We start from the raw sequence: 23,176 nt of genomic DNA on the forward strand, positions 1-23,176 counted from the left end.
TCCTTCCATGTATTTTTTAAAATTATTTTAAATTTCCTAGTTGAACCATCATTCTTTAGTAGGATGTTCTTTAATCTCCATGTATTTGTGGCCCTTACAAATTTCTTCTTATAATTGAGTTCAAGTTTCATAGCATTGTGGTCTGAAAATGTGCATGGTATGATCTCCAACTTTTTTCAAAAACAAATACTGTTTTTTTTAAAGATTTTATTTACTTATTCAAGAGAGACACAGAGTGGGGGAGGCAGAGACACAGGCAGAGGGAGAAGCAGGCTCCATGCAGGAAGCCTGACATGGGACTCAATCCCAGGTCTCCAGGATCCTGCCCTGGGCCAAAGGCAGACGCTAAACCACTAAGCCACCCTGGCTGCCCGATCTCCAACTTTTTATACCATTTGAGGCCTTATTTGTGACCAAGTACATGATCTATTCTAGAGAATGTTCCATGTGAACTCTAAAAGAATGTGTATCCTCCTGCTTTAGGATGAATGTTCTGTATATATCTGTTAAGTCCATCTAGTCCAGTTTGTCATTCAAATCCCTTGTTTCCTTGTAGATCATCTGCTAAGGTGAAATGTCTATTGCTGTGAGCACAATGTTAAAGCCCCCTACTATTATTGTATTATTATTAATAAGTTTCTTTAAGTTTGTTATCAATTGATCTAAATATTTGGCTGCTCCCAAATTAGGACCATAAATATTTACAATTGTTAGATCTTCTGGTTGGAGAGACCCCTTTATTATGATATAGTGTCTTTCATTTCTTATGGTTTAAAATCTATGGTCTTTGGTTTAAAATCTAGTATGTCTAATAAAAGTATGGCTACTCCATCTTGCTTTTGATGTTAATTAGCATAATAAATGTTTTTCCACTCCCTCACTTTCAATCTGGAGGTATCCCAGGGTCTAAAATGAATGTCTTTTGAGCAGCATATTGATCTCTTTTTTTCCATTCTGATACTCTATGTTTTTCAACTGGAGCATTCATTTCATTTACACTCAGAGTAATTATTAAAGGATATGAATTTAGTGCCATTGTATCACCTGTAAGGTCTCTGTTCCTGTAGATTGTCTCTGTTCATTTCTAGAGTTTGTTACTTTAGGTCTTTTTTTCCACACCAAGGGTCCCACTTATTTCTTTCAGGCTGGTTTAGTCTTCACAAATTCCTTTATTTTTTGTCTTAGAAACGCTTTATCTCTCCTGTTCTGAATGACAGCCTTTCTGGGTAAAGTATTCTTGGCTGCATGTTTTTTTTTTCCCCATTTAGCACATTAAATATATCATGCCTCTCCTTTCTGGCCTGCCAGGTCTCTGTGGACAGGTCTGCTGCCAGCCTTATGTGTCCTATATGATAATGACTTATCCCAATTCTCTCTTTATATTTGTATTTTGCAAGTTTTTCTATGATATGTTGTGGAATTGGCATGTTTTTGTTGATTTTGAGAAGAGTTATCTGTGCCTCTTGGACTCCTTCCCCAGATTAGGGAAGTTCTCAGCTAGAATTTGTTCAAACAAGCCTTCTGCCCCTTTTTCCTGTTTTTCTTCTGGGACTCCTATGATATGGATATTATTTTGCTTTATGGAATTGCTGAGTTACTGAGGCCTACCTTTGTGATATAATAGTTTTGTTCCCTCTTCTTTTCAGCTTTATTATTTTCCATAATTTTAGCTTCTGTTATCACTTATTTGCTCTTCTGATTTTCTATCCTTGTTTTTATGGCCACCACTTGAGACTGCCTCTGAGTTACAGTATTTAAAATTTTGGCTTGACTGGACTTTAGTTCCTTTATCTCTACAGTAAAAGATTTTTCCACTCTCTTCTATGCTTTTTTCAACCCTCGCTAGTATTTTTATAATCATTGTTTTAAATTCTATTTCAGACATCTTACTCATATCTGCATTGATATCAGCACTGGTAGGTGGAATGAATATTATGGTGCCCAGCTCTCTAGGTCTGGACCTGAAAATTCATGCCCCTAGCTCTTCAGTGAACCCTTACAGAAGAGCAATCGATAACTCTCATCTCTCCAGTTTCTGTCAGAATCCTGTATTCATCTTGCCTGTGTCTGAAGTTTTGTTTTGTTTTCTATCTCAGGCCCATGACTGAGTTTCACAACTCCAACTTTTAGGGACTCCTGTGGCACAGACCCACACTGATCCTCCTAAGGTCTTTCCAGACTTTTGCTTTTTGCTGGACCCACCCAGGAAAGTGGTCGCATGGCCACACAGTTGTTTGCAGTTTATGGCCATACAGAGCAGAAAGCTGGCACCTAGACTTACTGTTTTCAACTTGTTTCTACACCCCTATGCTGAATGACAGTGAAGCACTTAGATCCCACCTGTTCTTGTGACCCAGGCGATCTTCAAACCATTGTGTCATACCTGGGATTCTGCCCTCTTTGCCGCCTGTGTGCTTTTAAGCCAGACACACTCCCTCTGTAGCAAACTTCTAAGAGCTCCAGTTTTGCACTCTGCTCCTTATAATACTTTGTGTTAGCCTCCTTAACCAGGCTTCCTCCCCTCTGCTGTATCCACAGCTATATTACACAGATTCAAGTTTCCACACCTTCTACCTTCCAAAAAGTGGTCACTTTTCTACTTGTGCCCTTGCATTATTAGTTCTCTCCAATTCCAGATGTCAAATTATACTACAAAGATGTAGTAATCAAAACAGTGTGGTACTGGCACAAAAATAGACATATAAATCAATGGAATAGAATGGAAAATACAGAAATAAACCCACTCTTGTATGGCCATATAATTTTTGGCAAAGCAGGAAATATATCCAATGAGAGATAAGACACTCTCTACAACAAGTGACATTGGGAAAACTTTTCAGCTACATGCAAAAGAAAGAAACTGGACCAGTTTCTTATACCATACACAAAAATACATTCAAAATGTATTAAAGACCCAAGTATGAGACTGAAACCATAAGAATCTGAGAAGAGAGCATATGTAGGAATGTCTCTGACACCAGCTGTAACAAATTCTTTCTAGATATGTCTCCTGAGGCAAGGGAAACAAAAACAAAAATAAACTGTTGGGCCCATTTCAAAATAAAATGTTTCTGCTCAATGAAGAAAACAATTGAAAAAACCTAAAAGGCAACCTACTGAATGGAAGAAGAAATTTGCAAATGATATATCTTATAAAAGGTTAGTATCCAAGACATATAAATAAATTATTCAAATCAATATCCAAAAAACAATCCAATTTAAAAAGGGGCAGAAGATGTGATTGCACATTTCTCCAAGGAAAAGATCTAGATGGCCAACAGACACATTAAAAGATGCCCAACATTACTCATCATTAGGGAAATGCAAATAAAAACTACAATTTGATATCACCTCACACCTATACAAGTGGCTAAAATCAACAACACAAGAAACTACTGGTGTTAGCAAGGATGTGCAGAAAAATGGACCCTCATACACTCATAGTGAGAATGCAAACTGGTGCAGTCACTGCGCAAAACGGTATGGAGTTCCTCGCAAGCTAAAAAGAGAACTTCTCTATGACCATTAGTCATATTGGTTACTTACCCCCCCCCCCAAATGTAAAAACACCAATTTGAAGGGACACATGCACCCCTATGGTAATAGCAGCATTATTTACAATGGCCAAATTATGGAAGCAGGTCACGTGTCCATGGATACATGAATGGATAAAGAAGATTTAGTGTATATACACAAGAATATCATTCAGTCATAAAAAGAACAGAAAAATAATTGACATTCTTGACATTTGTAATAACATGGATAAAACTAGAAAATAAAATGTTAATTGAACTATGACAGTATAAGAAAGAAAAATGTCATATGGTGTCACTCATTTATGGAATGTAAGAAACAAAATAAAGGAGCAAAAAAAAAAAAAAAGAGAAGAGAGACAAATGTGGAAACACTCTTCCCTATTGAGAGCAAACTGATGGTTACCAGAGGTGAGTTGGGTGGGATAAGTGACATTGGTGATGGGGATTAAGGAGTGCACTTGTCATGATGAGCACTGGGTGATGTGATAAACTGTTGAATAATTCTTGTACACTTTAATATAAAACCATGTTAACTATATAGAATTAAAAGTACAAAATAAAATTAAATAAATAAAAATAAAAACCAAATGATCAGGGAGCTGTCTTGTTTTCCTGCCTGAGTGGGGTGTTAGAAGAGACTCCTCAGCTTCCCAGGTTCTCTGGCCAAGCATGAATTGGAGGCTATGCTCAGCAGTTGGGTAGAGTTGTAAGTTTGCTTTCCTACTCAGGTGGGGCAATAGAATAAGTTCCATGGGTCAATATGCTAAACACCCAATTCAGGCAGAACTTCCAATTAAGCTCATTGGACAGACAGGGTCACCCCTTGGCTCTGTAAATGAAAAGAGCTGTTGGATAGACTCTCTACTTGAGTACTGATGCAAATAGGAACACAGTCTACCAAAATTTAAGTTTGGTTACTACAAATCCAATCCCCATTCTATGTCTGTATCTGATCCCCGGTGTTTCAGCCCTGAAGATTTCACAATGATCCTCATGAGGTGAGACCTGAGTGGGCCTCCCAGGAAACATTACAACGCTGGCATAACCAGATGTTCACCTTGGACTCTCTTCTCTCACTGCTAAACCATAGACCCAGAGAGGTCCTCTCCATGGGACACCGTGCAAGACTGGGGGAATTGTGATATGAGCAAAATGAAACTCCTCCTCCTCCTCCTCCTCCTCCTCCTCCTTCATTCCTTTTCTTCTTTTTTAAATAGGCTCTAGGCCAATGTGTGGCTCAAAATCACAACCCTGTGATCAAGAGTCTCATGCTCTTCCAACTGAGCTAGCCAGGCACCCTCTCTTTTACTCTACTAATACAGTTATTCTCCATCTCTCTGATCTAGTGTGGTACTTCTGCCTCACCTCTAGGTTCTGGGATTTTCCAGTGGCATTTTCTTTATGGGTAGTTTCTAGTTGGTCTTCTTGTGAGGAAGACTTAAATTGGAATGACCTTTGTTGCCATCTTGGTGATGTCACCAGCCGTGAATACAGTTTGCAATGATAACTCATTTCAATTCTAATAATGGTGGTTTGTATATTTTCTATTACTTTTATCTTTATCAGTCTTGCTAGTTTTCAATTTTATATTTTATTGCCTTTTTTAAAGGACCAATTTTTGTTTCATTTATTTTCTCTATTATTTTTCTGTTTTTTTTTAATAATAAATTTATTTTTATTGGTGTTCAATTTGCCAACATACAGAATAACACCCAGTGCTGATCCCATAAAGTGCCCCCCTCAGTTTTTAGTTTCATTTATTTCTCTAAGCTGTATGTTTTCCTTCATTTTGTTTGCTTCAAATTTACTTTCTCTTCTATTTATAGTTTCTTTATGTATGAACTTATTTTTATCAACTTAAGACCTTTCCTCTTAAAAAAATTATTTATTTAGACAACGTGAGTGAGGGAGGGATAGGAGAGGGAGGGAGAAGGAAAGAAGCAGACTCCCCACTAAGAATGGAGCCAATGCCAGGCTTGATCTAATGGCTCTGGGATCATGACCTCAGGTGAAACCAAGAGTCAGATGCATAACTGACTGAGCCACACAGGTGCCTCTTTTATCTTTTCTAATGCACTTTATTTCTATAAGCTTCCCTCTCAGCACTGTTATAAACGTATCCCAAACATTTTGATTTATTTTGTCTTTATGTTTAATCAAGTCCATATTTTAATTGTATTTTGAGATGTCTTCTTGGTTTCATTATTTAGAAATGTATTGCTTGATTGCTGTGTGTTTAGAGATGTTCCTGTTGTTTTTCTGTTATTAATTTCTAATATGGTTCCATTGTGTTCAGAGCAAACACAGTGTATGATTTCAATCATTTTAGACTTGTTGATATTTGCTTAATTGTCCACTATGTGGTCTATCTTGATGAATGTTCTATGATGATGTGGATAAATGTATTCTGCTTTTTTACAAAATTTTTAAAGATTTTATTTGTTTATTCATGAGAGACATAGAGAGGCAGAGACATAGGCAGAGGGAGAATCAGGCCTCTGTGGTTAACCTGATGTGGGACTTGATCCTAGGACCCCAAGATCACGACCTGAGCTGAAGGCAGATGCTCAACCCCTGAGCCACCTAGGCATCCCTGCTTTTCTTGGTGAAGTGTTATATATATGTCAGATACTTCTGACTGTATTATTCAGATCTTTTATATCCTCATTTACCTTTATTTTTGCATTTTCTATTTTTCTTTCTCCCTTTCTGATGTTCTAAGATTGTCTCTTTCATCAGTTGTCTTTTCTGTTTGAACAACTTTCTTTTAGCATATTTTAAGGGTGGGTCTGCTAGCAACAAATTCTGTTAGTTTTCTTTGTCTGAGAATGTCTTTGTTTTCTCGTCAGTCCTGAAGGATAGTTTCCCTGGTTATATAATTTGTTACTTACAGTTCTCTTTTTCAGCACTTGAAAATGTAATGCTACTTCCTTATGACCTCTAGGGCTTCAGATAGAAACCCACTGTCATTCAAATTGATGTTCCACTCTAAGTAATATATTGTTTCTTGGGACAGCCTGGATGGCTTAGCAGTTTAGCACCGCCTTTGGCCCAGGCTGTGGTCCTAGAGTCCTGGAATCAAGTCCCACGTCGGGCTCCCTGCATGAAGCCTGCTTCTCCCTCTGCCTGTGTCCCTGCCTCTCTCTGCCTCTCTCTCTCTCTCTCTCTCTCTCTCTCTCTGTGTGTGTGTGTGTGCATGTGTCTCATGAATAGATAAGTAAAAAATATATTTTTTTAAAATATAAACTGTTTCTCTTTGGACATTTTAAATCTTTTCTCTTTCTTTTCACTTTTTAGAAGTTAGATATGCTATGCCATGGCATATATTTCTTTGTGTTTACCTATTTTAGGTTCACTCAGTTTTTTGAGCCTGTAGACATATCTTTTCCAGATTTGGAAAGTTTTCCAACATTGTTTCTTTGAATAGTCTTTCAATCCTATCATCTTTCTTTTCCTCTAGAAATCCTATGATAATAAATGCTGGATCTACTGCTTTTGTTGTATAAGCTCCTGGGTCTTATCAACTCAGTCCATTTTCTCATTTGCATTGAGTAACTTATACTTATTTTCCCTCAAATACACTAATTCTATCTTCTGTCATCCCTAACTCTACTATTGAGCCTATCCAGTGAAGTTTTTATTTCAGTTATTTTTTTTACAGTTATATACTTTCCATTTTTGCATGTGCATGAAAACTTTTATTGCTTTGATGAATTTTTTATTTTTTTATTTGTCTCAGGAATATTTGTAATTGTTTCTCGAAATAATTGTATAACAGCTGTTTTAAAATCCTTTTTCAGATAATTTGAACAGCTGATTCATTTCAGTTTTTGGTTCTTGTGATCATCTCCTCATTCACATTGTAATTTTTATGGTTCTTGATATGATGGGATTTTGAAGCATATTTAAACAATCTGGCTTAGGAGATACCTACCCTGTTTATATTTAGCACACAGATCCTGGCATAATTTTTTTTCCAATTATAATGTAATTTTCAGAGACTTTACTGGTATTTTGTTTTTCTTGGTTTCTCTGGTGTCATTAGTGCTTCTGTTGATCCCTGACAGAGCCACTTATTTTCTCTGGTAGGTGAAAAGGATTCTCCAGCATGCAGCAAAACAGTGTTTCCTGGGCTGGGCAGCTTGGTATGCTAAGATTCCTCTTGCAGGTCCTTCCCAATGTTGAATGAAGGACAAGGGAGTCTCTGGCCAAAATAGATGATGACCAGCTTCTCTGGGTACTTGACATCAGCAGGGCCCAATTACTCTTTTTGCCTCTAGGCCTATCTGGGTTTGTCACTAGGGCTCCTCTTTGATCTTGGGCTGTGGTCTGCTAGGCTGGGTGCTGTGAAGATGCCCAGTTGCTTTGTTGCTCTGTTCTTTTCCAGATTGCCTTCTCCTTTCTATCTTTTTTAGCCCTTCTATTATCTTTTTTTATTATTTACAGTGTTTATCTCTAAAGAGAGATGAGTTTGTCACATTTCATCTGAACTGTAAGTCTAATTTATATTTTTAAAGCATTACTTTTCTTCATGAAGAATCAAGTGTAAAGGGCTAGAGTAGATGCAACGAGAGTGATCAGGAGGCTACCATTCTTGTCCAGGAAAAAAACTGCTGATTTTTTTAATGCTGGGGTGGTAGCAATAAAGGTGGACACTTGACGGGATGAGCACTGGGTGTTTTTCTGTATGTTGGTAAATTGAACACCAATAAAAATTAATTAAAAAAAAAAGATAGAAACAAATGAATCAGTTACAGCAATTTAGGAGACAAAATAGACAAGACTTACCAATATGTTGACTTTGGGGATTTTTGGCTTGACCAACTGAATGAATACAAGTGTCACTTAATTGTCAAAAATATGTTCTACATCCCCACTAGGAGCAACCCCCACAGAAATACATTTTTTAAAAAATACATGGGCTTGGGATCCCTGGGTGGCGCAGCGGTTTAGCGCCTGCCTTTGGCCCAGGGCACGATCCTGGAGACCCGGGATCGAATCCCACATGGGGCTCCCGGTGCATGGAGCCTGCTTCTCCATCTGCCTATGTCTCTGCCTCTCTCTTTCTCTCTCTCTCTGTGACTATCATAAATAAATAAAAATTAAAAAAAATACGTGGGCTTAAATTTACATTTCCCTATCTGGAGCAGGGTTACACACTCAGAAGAAATGTACCCCCATTCCACCTACTTCTCCTTGTTTCAGATTTATGATTGACCCTGACCAAGCTAACAACCTCCAAGTTGCATGCAAATCATAGCTATTAACTGAATATGGAATCCCCAGCGTGCACTGGGTTTTAATATCCTCCACATTAACAATAGGCCACAAAGTTTTGCTGTTAAGTGTATTGATTATGTAATGGCTTAAAAGCTCTATCATCTGATTTTATAACTAGCAATTTAAACTTTCCTTCATCTCCTTCCCCTGTTATGTGTCTGTGATTTCCATTAAAGGTCTTCAGGAAGCCAACGACCACAGTCAACCAAGATGAACAATAGGCTCTGGATTGCATTTTCTCCTCCAATATTCAACACTATATGGCAACTGAATACAAGCTCTGTGGGATTCTACATTTGATCTGCAAAGAATACTTAACTGGGCAGACAAGTTGCCTGGGAAGACAAGAATTGCAGTGAATGTAAGTTTCTGTGATATATCAGGATGAAACAGGTATCTAGAGTCAGATAAATTAAGACGTGAATCCTTGTTCAACTTCTAGCTGAAGGGCCTTGGGTTAAATTACTCTATCTGATCCTTTGTTTATTCAAGTATAAAACAAAGTATCACCCTGATAGACCTAAGGTAAGTCAAATGCAATCAGGTATTGGATGCTTTGTAAAGTGTAAAGCACTACATGTTTCAGTTATCTTTATTCTGCCTCTTATGTCTTCTGTTCTCCAGCTGCTAAGTAAAATGGTATTATAGATACTATAGTGAGGATGGGTAATCTTATCTCATCTCTGCTTTATATATTGTCTGTCTGTGGTCTCTGACTAAAGTTTCAGAGAGGCTTGAACTTAGAGTTGACAAAGGAATACTGCTTTAAGGTACCAGAAAGAAGGATTCTTTCCTATTAAAAATATTCCAAAATTGCAAGTAGACTTCTAATACTCCTAATTGCCAAGGAGTCCACAAGATCTGTGACCACCTCTCCTTGCCCAGTGGACAGGTTTAAGCCTTGTCTCAGTCCTCTATTTCTCTCTGGAAAATTTTCTTAGAATACAAATGTCTTTTGGCACCTGTGGGTTAAAAGGTGATACCCACCACTCTAAGACAGCTTTTTCATTCTAAAACACAAACGTGTAGGCTCCACAAACAGGATAGGCAGACCCATATTATACTCCCCCAGTGAGTGTTATTTGTTCCTATCATGGTCACAAACTCCCAGAGGATACAGGGATCATTAAAATCACCATGTTCACTCTTCTACCAAATACTTGAATGTACAGGATTCCTTGCCTAAAATATAGAAAGGATACCCAACATTCCCTTTAGTACATCTGTCCCAGAAATTTGGGGGACTGACTTCCTGAGGAGCTTCTGGCTCCAGTGGTTGCAGGTACTCATAACAACAATATTACATCTACCCACTTCTCCAAAATAGTTTATTTTCAAAGAAAATCAAAATAAAATTTGGTCTTCAAATCCCAGCCCACCCATTCTCCATCATGCTCATTTTCTTAGTCCTTAGTATAGATGTGGAATATCTTCACAGCTCACTTAGCCTTGGATCAAAGTGAACTTGCCTAGGTCCTGAAAAGCAATAGAAATCTAATCAATGATTTTTATCTTTGGTATATACTTTGTGAGAATAATCAGTTATTAGTAATTTCTAGATCTTACTAGTGTCAGTGGTTGATATAATCCAGCTGTTGAAACTTGTGATATAGGATTTGAGGGGACTCCCTTGCCCCAGCTGCCCAAGTGAAGAAAAAAAAAGAGAACGAGAAAGTATATAATTTCCATGTAAATAAATAAGTGAAGAAACTCCCAGATGAGTTTGATTCCCTCCTTTGCATCTCTACTACCCATGCCCCTTTAACAGTGGGGTCAGTTGCCAAAGCATGGCCTTCTGGGACTGAATTCAAGATGTGAAGTCACAGGATGTAGCTGTTACTGCTTGAGGGACAGAAGCTTGAAGCTGTCATCCAGGATGGACCTCCTGTTGCGTCGTAGCTTTCTTTGCCGATGCTGATACCAGACCACACCACCAAGAGCCAGAGCAATGAGCAGGAGAATGGCACTCATAGAAATTAAAACAGAAGCCAACATATCAATATTCTTTATGGAAATATGCATGCCCAGCATCCTGACATTGCCTTCTCCAATGTCTCTGAGGAATGTTGCTGAAATGGAATAAGAGAAAAATGGGAAACCTGAGCTGAAGAGTATTATAATGGGATGCCATTTGCAACCAACTCCTGGGAAAGAAGAAGTAACTCCATCAAAACTGAACAGAGGAACTGCTCCTATCCCTAAAAAGACCAGCTGCTAAACATGGATTTATAGGTTACAGAGAATTAGTCTGGCAGGATGTCACAGCTGAGAAAGCCCTTAGGAATCACTGAGGTCTGGATACACAACCTCCCCCCCCCCCCCGCCCCGCAAGGAAAGAACTAAAACAGAGTAGAAAGAACCTTGATGTATTTCTTCAATTATATAAAAGCTTGTAATGTAAAAATAATAATAGTAAAAGGAATTGGATTTTACATGTGTGTTTCCAGGGGATAGAATCAGGAGTAATGAGTAGTCTCCAGAGAGGCGGTTTGATTCAATCATCTAGCTTATCAATGCTCAATTTGATTATTAGACCATAACAACTGCCTCTCATTGTGCTGGTCTCACTTCTTTGGGTCATGATAAAAACACTGATGTCACATTGATCTTCCTATGTGAAATGATCTGATTGTCTTAGTTCCTGGCATACAGACTTTTGCTGATTTCCAATTAACCTACAAAGTAAAGCTCAGAAACAATGTAGACATTCCAACTCTCACAGTCAGGCTCTAACTTACCTTTTTAGTTTTCTTTTCTAACTAGCCACAGGATCTCATTCTTTGTTTCCCAGAATAAGTGACTCTCTTTCCAAGACTTTCTGAACACCCTTTCACCCTCTTCATCTTTTTGTCCCCATCTTAAATGTTATACAGTTCTCTGCAAACCTTTCTTCAATTTAGCTGGTCAATTATTGGTCCTTTCTTCTGTGTTCTCAAAGTATTTCTAGTTTGTATTGCCACGATTTACCTGCCTGGGCCAAGTGAACTAATCCCCCTCACTTCTGGGCTTGTCTCCTGTTTTATAAATGGTGAAAGACCATAGTTATCTAAGAGTTTTATTGTGAGATTTAAGTGAATATATTTATAGGATATTTAGCATAGCACCTGGAAGATACCAAATGTGCAATAACTGATAGCTGTTTATTTTTGCCCCCTTTTACAATGTACGCCAGCAGTGTATTGTTTTTGTGTCTCATTACATTTATAGACACAAATCTCCTGGAGAGTAATGAGTGTGTCTTATTTGTTTTGGTGTCCCTGGAACTCAGCACATGTTTGATAAATATATAAATGGATGAGTGAACATCTTAAAGAACTAAGAAAAGATGAAATATGATGAGTTCAAATGGAAGCTGGAAAAACAGCCTAGCTCTGAGTCTGCATTCTACCAGTTACTCTTCTTGTGACCTTGGACAAATTACCTTCCATCTCTGTTTCTCATGTAGAAAATTACTGGGTTTTATTAGACCAACAGTTTTTGAAATTTGTTTTATCCCATTGCAGAACCTTTCTAACAAGTAAAAGTTTATGAGTATGTATGTACACAGAGATATGTATTATGTATATCCAAATATATACACAAAATATGTATATACACACCAAAATATGTGTGTATATATACAAATACACTCATATGTATGTTCAACATTCCACTTTTTCAGCTTTAATTTACTTTTACCCAATCCTTCCAAGACATACCCTAGTCCTCTGGTTGACAATTTATAGGATACTTTGGGAGATTATTAGTACTTTTGCAAATGTAACTGAAAAAATCTCCAGACTAAAATGATGATCTCTAACATCTCTTCTAGTTCTCATAACTTTCTGTGTCTTTCTCAGTCCAGGTACAAATGGTATGAGGGAGAGTGAAAGCGCTGTTTGGATCTAGTTTAGGTAGGACAAGAATTTTTACTTTTTTGAAGGGTAGAAATGGTTGGTTCCAAAGAGTCAATTATTTGGCATTCTATAGATGCAAGAATAAAAATAGCTGATGCATACTGGTATGTGTACTAGTTTCATACTGTCTCTGTAATTTATGTCTGTTTATAGCTCCTTCATGTCCAACCCAGTGAAACACTGAATTTTCTTCCCCTTCACACATTACATGGGAAGCTAAGATAGCAAACCTTTAACTGGAGATGAGGCTGTTTTCCTCATCATAAGAGGCTGTTTTTAGGGGCCAGAGACAATAAACCTGCTTAGGGAAGCTGAACTTTGAGTTCTTAGCTTGTAAGATTTCTTTTAGAAATCTCAGAATGCTTCTTGCTAGTACTGTAGTCCACCTTTTGGTTAGTGAATCTCATCTTCTAGAAGTACTATCTCTCCCCTCAGGTACATACTACATATAACTACCCAGTTTATGCATTATTCTTCTTACCTTTTCCAATCTCTTTGGTGGTGGTGGTGATAGTGCTTACATGTTCTGGAAAAAAAATAAGCTCATTAGTTTGTTATTCTTCCTACCAATCCACAGATTTGCTGTGGGCATTGGCATTGGTTACAATAGTTTTCTGAGGTATCCTAAGAAAAATGAAGGTACCTGGAATTAACTACCTTATAGTCAAAGTCAACATTGGTATATAGATTTGATTTTGAGTAGTGACAAAAATATAAGCAAAAACATAGGCTTACAAGTCCGTAAGTCATCCTTCTGCCATTATGTAAATATTTCTTGATATTTCCTATCCACATTCTTATTTCTTTGTCATCCATTCCCACCCTCCATTCAGGAAAGCTCCTTGGCAAAACTACATCCCTACATATTAAACCTTTTCTCAGAACACTTCTTCCTCTTCTGTTCTGGTTTTAATGAGGCTGAGCACTCTCTGAGGACTATGTTTCTTTTATATCCTCTCAATACTGCTTTGAGATCATTGTTACTCCCTTTTTTGGTAAATATATATATCTCTTTTGAGGCTTATGTTATTTGGCTAGAAAACCCACAACCATTTTTTGTCACTGTTACCTAGTAGTTCTTTTCATTCATGGAAGTCTTTGGTACCTGGCTTAGTCTTCCTCTTCCTCAATTCCCACCATTCACCACTTAAGCTTCATAGTTTCAGGATCTTTTAACTCCCAATAACTTTTGTATCTATTCTTATTCTATCAAAGACTACCATGGCAACATGGTAGTTGGACTTGTTATTCAGAACTGTTCCATCTCAGAAATATAAAATCTAGTAACAGCCTCCTATTCCTTCAATGCTTTACTGCTATTTATTCCATTTAACCAGTTATACTCATGTCTTAAAGATCTCTAGCTCCTGGATCCTTCTATTTTTTCCCAAACTATTAGCTTCATCCTGTCTTTTTTCCCCCATTCCTGGTCTGGCTAGACTCTATGGTCTATCACTTCAACTACTAACTTACCAAGAATGTTAGAATCATCTACCAAAACCACAGTAACTGTGCTTTCCCTGTGTTTTCTGATTTACTGAATATTGTTGGAGAAAAATCATGTAATTGTATCAATATTCTTTGTGTCCAACTTTAAGCCCTCAATGCTGCCTGCCAATAATTAATTTATTTTTCATCACTCAGAGTAAACTTTGTTTTCCTATCTCCCAGAATGGTTATTTCAAACCTTAGCCCACTATCTTCAAGTTCCTAATCCTACCAACTATCCTTCACTCTCAGCAGATGACTCTGTCTCCTCTCTTACAAAGGAAGCAGAGACCATAAAACTGAAATATTCTTTCTGACAAGCGCCTCACCCTAATTTAAATATTGATCATTTTCTTTTCTCCCCTTTGAATAAACAAACAAATGTAAAACTTACTCCAGTCTAACTTTTTCATTTTAGCTCCAGTTTTCATCCCCTGTTTCCTCATCAGGAACTTTGTTTCAATAATTAGTCCTTTATTCCCTATCCATTTTCAACTATTCCCTCTGGTTGGCCAGTTAGTACATATGTAGCTGGAGCAATATTGAATTAGACTATTGTGAGGTATAAACAAACAAAAATACAAATAGCTGAGCTTTATGGGTTGGCTCATTGTCAGAGGTATGAGCTGTCCTTTTCCATGGAGATTCTCTGATGATATGTATTGTGAGTCTATTATCTATTAAATCATCTAGATTTTGGATGGCTCGTTATTATACATAGATAAAAACCTGTTGTCCTGAATCTATAGCATCTCGACAACACATCAATTAATCACTTGACTTTGGTTCTAAGGACTGACAAAACACAACAAAGAATTCTGTGAACCTGTCTGTGTAGTAAGGAATAGTACTAGAGTAATAAGTTGAAGCCACATTTTAGCACTATGGGTTACTAGAGAACAAAATTTTTCTAAGATACAGGGTATCATAATGGACAGTTTCTCCTTCCCTGAGGGTAAATAGCAGAGTTGTATTCTCTATACTGGTTTGATAAGCTTGTTTGAATGCCCAAAGACATTTTCAAACTTTCTATTTCTGCTCGTAGAGTTCCAATGACTGGAAATCGTAGACTCAGGTCAAGAGGCTCTTAAACAATTAATGACCCAAAGACACAAAGTCCATGGCAGCCTAACCTTCTATGTTCTTGGTGAACAAAATTGTTTGGTAAATAAATTACTCCAGCCATTCACTCTCCATATAAAAATATAAGGCAAAAATGTTTTTTCACCCTTGGTAGCAACTCTTTCTAGGATGAGATGTAATTGAAGGCCAGTATATTCACGTAGCATTAGACCAAGTTGTTCTAAGACAGAAAGAACCTTTTCATAAGCCCCACAAAACAAATCAATTAAGAGATGACTATTAGAATTATATTTATTCTTTTTTTAAAGAAAGGACTCATTTGTCAGATCTCTTGAAACAGTACTTCTAATGAATCTTACAATAACAAATTTATTGTCAAATGAAATATATTTCAAAGGGAGCATATCTATGCTAATAATCAATGCATAGACCCTAGTGATGGGTCTACCTACGTAGACCCATCAGGTTGGGTTAACCTGTGTAAAATCAATAGGTGTCAAAATAATTAGGAGGAGGCAGGAGCAAGGGGACAATGGAAAACGAGAAATGTGAGTTGGGAGAACACCTGGGTGAGGTATCCTCTGTCTTATATCCTGGTTCTTCTGGGATCTGAAAGAAAGGTGCAATTGGTTTCTGGGGATTAATTGTAGGCTACATAAAGTGCTTGAAGTTATCCAGTCTTGGGAGGTTAGACCTTACCTTTTTGGGACAAGACAGTAAAGAGGGTTTCCATGCCAGCATGGACATGATCAGAAACATGGCAGTGCATCAGCCATGTCCCGGGGTTGCTGGCTACCATTTCCACAACCTCAAAGGTCCCTGGGAACAGATCCACCACATCTGCCCGGTAGCTCTCTCCATTCTGCCAAAAGATTGGGGGTGAAGGAGAAGAAATGAAAGGTAAAGAGATAATCTCAGGGTTTATAGAAGCTAAAAAGCTTAAATATCACAATCAGGGACATGGGACTCCAAGATTCATAGATTCATAGATTCATAGATTAGATTACTGCTCTCTAGAACAGCTTAAAGAGCTGACTTTATTCACCATCCCTATAAACCCATCCACACAAACTGAATCAACAAAAGAGACCCTCTTCCTACTTTTCCTTAAAGTGTTTCAAAGTAAAAACATTCCAGTTTCCTCTGGGAGCTAAAATTAGTATCTCATACTTTTCAGCAGGCTGAAATCTGGGGAATTTGGCTTAAGCCTTGACTCCTAGGAAGGAATCAAATATTTCCTTTAGAAACTGAACTCAATTTAGATTCCCCTCCATGCTATTACCTTTATCATACTTCTATATCTTTAATTCTATATCAGTGCCTTCAACTCTGTCCTCTTCCCCTAAGACTAAATCTTTTTCAAAACCTACATGTTGTTCCATGTAGCTCCTGAACTGAAGTTCTTCTTATAATGGATTAAGAAATTTCATAGATTCTGAGACATCACTCTGAACTTTCTTGCCCTTAGGAGCATTGTTCACTATCTCTTCAGTCCTTGTCTGAGATCCAATTACATAAAGATTTCTTCAATCTACTTATACCGTAAATGAACTACTCATTTTTTTTCTATACTAGAAGGGAAAGTTAAGGACTAGAGGGAAATAACTGACCCTGGAATACACGATCAAACTAGAATTCCCAGCACAATTCTCCATGTACAAGACCTTTCTTCTTTTAACTAATATCTTGTTCCTTAAGAAGCTGTTACCTTCTTCCTTAATGATATTCAAAGCATTCCTCTAATCACCTTTGAGGTACTCAGCCATTTTCTAGCTCACCCGATATAGGAAGCTCTCTGCATGGAAGTGGACAGTATGTAGGTCAATATCTTGGCCCATGGCTAGCATATACCAGGCCACTCGTTCTCCTTGGTACATGGTGAGCCCCCTGAGGTTGCTGTAGAGCTTTCCATTAATGGCTGTAAAAAAAAAAAAAGTCTTATATCTCTCATTTTTACACCCCATTTCCACTAGGAAGTCCCTATCATGCCTGATGATAGCAATAACTTCTTAACTTTTCTAATCTCTATTTCCTTTTGTCTCCCTAGAGTCTATCTTACACATTGGGGTTATCAGAGTGGTCTTTCTAAATAACTAATCTGACCAGGTCGTTCTACTGCTTAAAACACTATAATAGTTCCCTCCTGCTTAAAAGATCAAGACCATGGCTCCTTACTTCAGCCAATAAGGTCCTTGCAAATATAATCCCAAACCACCTTCCCATACTCATTTCCCATTATCTCACACATTTATTCAAATTAAAGTGTTTTATTCACCATCCTCCATATGTCCCCATATGCATGTTCTTTGTGTCCTTCCTCATGCTTCTGATCTTTCCCCCTAGAAATACTGCCTTCTTTCATTCATCTTTTGAAAGCCCAGTCACCTTATCCAAGAACACTTCCTTCATCTTTTTAGTACCTTTCATTCCCTGCATCACCTACTACAGAACCCCTCCAATATTGTTTGTGATACTATTTGGAACTCATCAGAAACTCCTTTCTACACTTACTTATCTTTCAACTTGTGGAAGCTTATATCCCCAACTAGACTATTGATACCATGCATAGTAAGCAGGAAGTGAATGTATGTACTATACTAATATAGTTTCCTTATATTCTTCATAGCACCCAGCAGACATCTTAGCCTATAATACATCCTAACTAAAAAAGGATTTGTCATGTTCTTGGAATTAATAATGATATTAATGCATTGTCTGTTTCTTCCCAGGCCACATCCGATGCTCTAAAGACAATGAACTACCCATAGCTATGTTAATTCACATTATCAGGACTATGTCCAGGACACGTTCTTGTTCCCCTCATGTTTTCATGGAGGAAAAGTAATTTTTATTCTACACTCCAAGAGGGGAAATAGTGAAAGGAACATTTGTAGCCTGTCTCTGTGTTTACCCCAACCAAATTGTGAATTTGATAAAAAGGAACTAAAATTGCTCAACTCCACCCCCTCCAAATATTTTGTCTCTTAAATCAGTCTGACCACATAAAAGAATACAAATGGATTTACTACTCCATTATAGAGAAGATTCTACCCCTGCAAAGGGGAGGGAAGGTGTTATTTATGTCAATGTCAGGGTAGAAAATCTATCCACTGCAGGGGCAGTATTAGCAAGTCCATTTAGTTTCAGAAATAATTCAGTTTTCTAATTAACCTTCTTAGTAACCTCATATTTGATTTCAGAATATCTATCTTTTAAAAAAATTAATTGCTCTAGGAATCTGGAAGAGAAGGGAAGGATATATTATTTATTTTCCCTCAGACCCCAATATTGCCTTTCTGTCTCCAGTACCAGCATTCAGAAAGTGCTAAACAAATACCTGATAAGTAAGTAGATGGACTGATACCTGAAGAGTTTGGATGAATGAACACATAAACAGATAAAAATTGGCATTAGCCAAACAAATGGTTATGTGTAAGGTGTAATTGTGCTCTAATTCCCTTTTACTCCTGAGAAACTTATTTCTCTGATTTGACAGGAGCTAAAAAGTTCACATTGTCATTTGTGACAATTGAAAGCTTCTATTCCAACATGAATCACTTACAACTCCATCAAGGGGAAATAGCTAAAATCTATGTGACAATGAGATACTAATTTTGAGTTCCTTTGGAGTCACTATCAAAGCTGCACCTTATTCTCAGTTGAGGTCAAAGAAATATTGCACTAGAAAGGATGGTGAGAAATCACTTTATACATTTCAATATATTTAAGTTCTCACTCTTATTTGAGATTTTCTCTTGTTTGTGAAATGATACACAGATCTCTGAAACAAAGGAAGGCATGGATGTAAAATTTCCTTCCCAAATCCATTCATGCATCAAAAAGCTCTTCATTGTATGTAGTATAAATCCAGCATTCTATTCTATGAGGCTGTCTCCTCCAATGCTTCCATTTGTAAATTGAAACTTTGTTTTTAATATCAACTAAAAGACAAGTTGTCCTTCATCTATCTATATTGGAATCTATTGAGAAAGTAGATCCCAGATCCAGAGTGGTAAAGAAATACTATGATATTGAGAAATTAAACTCAGGATTTTAAAGCAAAGGAGTCATTAGCAGCCAACTCACAAGGTACATTGAAGGTCATAAATGTCCATCTTCCTTTTCTAGTGTGTTAAGATATGCTGGTATCACCACAATAACTTTACAGAGTTAGCCTCTTACTTTATGGGCAACCTGATCCAATATGGACTACTTATCTGCTTTTTGTATATAAATGCACAATAATAGGAGACACTTCTTTTAATTTGTCACTTATCACCTTACTACTTTCCTTCCATCCTTTCAAGAATTATGCTGCCTTAGGTAGTGATGGGCCTATCATATACCCCCACGCAACCTATGGGGAGTTCTTTGGAAGAGGGATAGGTTCTTTTCTACAGACCATGCATTTTATTGCTCTCCAGAAAAGTATCATCCTGTAGGTTAACATGGTCTGGCTCCTGGGGCCCATGGGTTGCTACATTCTCTTCCAGATACCAAGACTGGTTCTCATCAAAGATCAAGAATAACAAAGCAAATTCTCGGTCCATGTCATTCCGTCCTCCATAGGGCTCCAGGGTGCCCTTTCGGCAGATGGTCAAGGGTCCAACCAAGCCACTATACATGTCCTGAAAATGGGAGAAAGGAGGATATAGTAAACAACATGGAGTTACTGCTGAATAGCAGTGCTTTATAGGGTGCCAGGCTGGCATCCAAGTCTACTGTGCTCAGTAATTTTTCATAACGTCTTACATTTTTAAGGATCTCCACTATATAAAGTACATGCACATTCCATTGTGGTGCCTTCCCTAGGTACCCTTTTTTTTATGATAGTTACAGAGAGAGAGAGAGAGGCAGAGACACAGGCAGAGGGAGAAGCAGGCTCCATGCACCGGGAGCCCGACTTGGGACTCGATCCCGGATCTCCAGGATCGCGCCCTGGGCCAAAGACAGGCGCCAAACCGCTGCACCACCCAGGGATCCCCCTAGGTACCCTTTTATCATCTCCTCCAAGGAGAAGTAATCACTCTATCATAGATCTCCCATAGCACTTTCTATTATATAGCTCTCTCTCTCTCTCCCTCTCTCTCTCTCTCTCCATAGAGAGTGTATATATATATATACTCTTTGAATATATATATTTTTTCTTTATCATCTAAAACACCAGGTAAAATGTCTAAAATATAGTAGTCTTTCAATAAATGATTGCTGACAACTGGCTGTGAAGAGTTGGCTAGGTAAATAAATTCATTTTTCAGATGAGTAAACAGGGAGATAATGACTCATCTAAAGTCACTCCAAAGGCAAAAGTGAACCAAATTTGGGGCTAAAACTTCAATCTCTTGACAACCAATCTTAGACTTTTTAAATGAGAGCATACTGACTTACAGGATCCAAGAAAAAGAAACTAAGAGGAAACCTTTAAGACAAATATGCGGTGTTACCTATTCCCTTCATCCCTCCCTCTATTAAAATAAGCCCCATATTTGAGAAATTTTCCCCAAACTCTGGGATCCAGTATTTCAGGACTGGGCTCTGCCATTTATGAGACTCACCTCCAGGAAACCAATATTGTCTTTACCTTGATGGGATCCACTGCAGAATAATAGATCCAGGAAACACAAGCAGAATCATTGGGCCCTGGGCCAGATCTTTCTGGGATGTTCCATTGGTAAGTGAGAACCTCACCTAGGAAGGGTAATAGGGATCTCCAGTTGGGCCACATCAAATTTTTTCCCAACTTTCAGGTCCCCCAAGGGCCTGTGGTGGGTAAGCCTCAGGATCTTAAAGATCTTTTTCCATTATTTTCATGCCAAGTCTCCATTTTATTTTTGTGACTTTGCTTTTCTTCCTCCTGAGACACTCTCAGCCTCTATTCTACCATCCATATCTGTAAAAGCCCAGATCCAATCCTTTGGTAAAACAGTTCTAAACCTCTTCTCTCTGCTTATAATGTCCTGCCTCCTTTCTTTTTTTGGCTCTGTTTCGTTATCCTTTTCCTGTTGCTGCCTCCTACGTTCAACTGTTTCCCCAAGGCTCTGTGTCTAGTCCCCTCTTATCTTTTCATACTCTCCCCATGGAAATTTTTAATTACCTTCTGGTGTTAATTATGATTTATACATTGATGACTCTTAAATACTTAACCAGACCTCCCTTGCCATTAAGCTCCGATCTGAAATTTTTAATTAGATACTGGGCATCTTTTGAAGATTGTTCTGACAACATATCAAAAACTGAATTTTTTCTGAATTCACCTCCCTCCTTTGAAAAAAGAACCTGTTTACTTAATCTGTGCTCCCAGTATCTAGTACCCCATCAATACCTTCCTACTTATCCAGACTCAAAACTTTAGTCTTCTTTGTCTTCCCAGGTTTGCACACTCCAAATGCAACTAAATAATAAATTCCACTGATTATACCTCTACAATATATTGTATTGCCATGCTCTCCTCTTTCCAATTCCCAATAATACTACTCTAGTATATACCCTTATTTTCTCAAAGGGACTATTACAAAACCTCCTAACATGTTTCTCTGCCTCCAAATTTTGTCCTAATTGTCTTCTAACTGATGCCACATTAATTTTTATAACAGTTTGAGATATACTTTTCATACCATGCAGCTCACACATTAAAAGTGTACAATTCAATGAGTTTTAGCATATTCACAGGATTTTTTAAATCACCACAATCAATTTTTGAAAGATCATTACCACTAAAAAATAAAATCTCTTCACTCTTTAGCCGTATTTAAAAAGTGTAGGAAGTATCTTACCTATATCATCCCAGTCTGGCACAGATGGCACCAAGGGGGAACACCCATGGTGGAAAAGAAAAGGTGGACCCCAACAGCCCTCACCACCACCAGGGAGTCTTTTCTTGGCACTGACCCCAGCCAACTGAGTTACATGGAGTCCATGCCATTCTGCCATTTCTACAAGAAAGAATCATTACCACTCAACCCAAGAGGTTGTAGCTTATCTGTCCCGCCAGAGGAGCTGCAATCATCTTGTCTCCCAAGAAGGAGCCTCCATTGCCCTACCCTTAAGGAGCCACTGCCAATCTTCCTTCCTCACAAGTAGTCACAGGCTATTTGCTTCCAATTCCACAAGGAGTAATTGTTGCTGTGTTTCCTTAGAGAAGGAGCTGCTACTGCTATACTCCCCTAGGAGACACCAGCATTGCATACCCCCAAGAAGAAGCTGCTACCATTCTAGGACTCACACCCAGAAAAAAAATGCTGCTCTTCTGGTTTATCCCTCGGAGGAAGAACCATCAGTTTTGCATTTTCCAGGAAACAGAGCTGTTGTTTCTCTGTCTTACCCTAGAAGGAGCTTCTAGTGCTCCACAAACCCCACCAAGAAGAAACTGCTTTAACTCCCCACCTTAAGAGCCATAGGCACTGTTCTCCCAGAAGGAGCTACTAAAATCCTCAAAACACCTAAGAAGGATCCACTTATGGCCTGTCTCCCCACAATGAGACACTATCTCTGTGTTCTCCCAAAGTAGGAGCCACTACTGCCCTGATCCTCTACAAAAGGAGCTGCTATTTCTGAGCCCCCAAAAGTAGCCAGCTCTGCTACGGCTACCTTACTCAGAAGGAACCATTGCTGCTCCACTCCATCTAGAAGTAGTTGCCACTTTTCACTTTCTTAATGGTGCACTGTGAAGCAGATTTTTTTTTTCAATTTCGAGGAAGTCCAGTTTATTTATTATTTAGTCACTTGTGTTTTTAGTGTTGTATCTAAAAAATTATTTTCTAATCAAGGTCACAAATTTTCATGTTTTCTTTTAAAATTTTTGTAGCTTTGGCTCTTACATTTAGATGTTTGATCCATTTTGAGTTAGTGTTTTTATATGGTGAGAGGTTGGGGGTCCCACTCCATTGTTTACCA

At 38.0% G+C, this 23,176-nt stretch overlaps 1 protein-coding gene across 4 annotated transcripts in view; it reads right to left on the bottom strand.

The window, feature by feature from the left end:
- Positions 1 to 10,126: 10,126 nt before the first annotated feature.
- Positions 10,127 to 23,176, bottom strand: part of HEPH (hephaestin) — a 97,200-nt gene continuing 84,150 nt past the window's right edge. The window contains exons 16-22 of one of the 4 annotated variants that reach the window (XR_011998113.1): positions 20,865 to 20,971; positions 19,686 to 19,911; positions 17,062 to 17,201; positions 15,983 to 16,145; positions 13,194 to 13,238; positions 10,383 to 10,885; positions 10,127 to 10,292 (exon numbers count right to left, since the gene is read on the bottom strand). Coding sequence is in view for 3 of the 4 variants with exons in the window: in XM_025987654.2 (XP_025843439.1) it covers positions 10,653 to 10,885; positions 13,194 to 13,238; positions 15,983 to 16,145; positions 17,062 to 17,201; positions 19,686 to 19,911; positions 20,865 to 20,971 (914 nt within the window). In the remaining variant the exon portion in view is untranslated. Of the gene's footprint in view, positions 10,886 to 13,193; positions 13,239 to 15,741; positions 15,893 to 15,982; positions 16,146 to 17,061; positions 17,202 to 19,685; positions 19,912 to 20,864; positions 20,972 to 23,176 lie in introns of those variants that run through there. The other 3 variants (XM_072743463.1, XM_025987654.2, XM_072743464.1) reach the window with 3 other exon arrangements.

The sequence above is a fragment of the Vulpes vulpes genome, chromosome X, assembly GCF_048418805.1.
Source record: "Vulpes vulpes isolate BD-2025 chromosome X, VulVul3, whole genome shotgun sequence".
In the NCBI taxonomy this organism is placed as follows: domain Eukaryota; kingdom Metazoa; phylum Chordata; class Mammalia; order Carnivora; family Canidae; genus Vulpes; species Vulpes vulpes.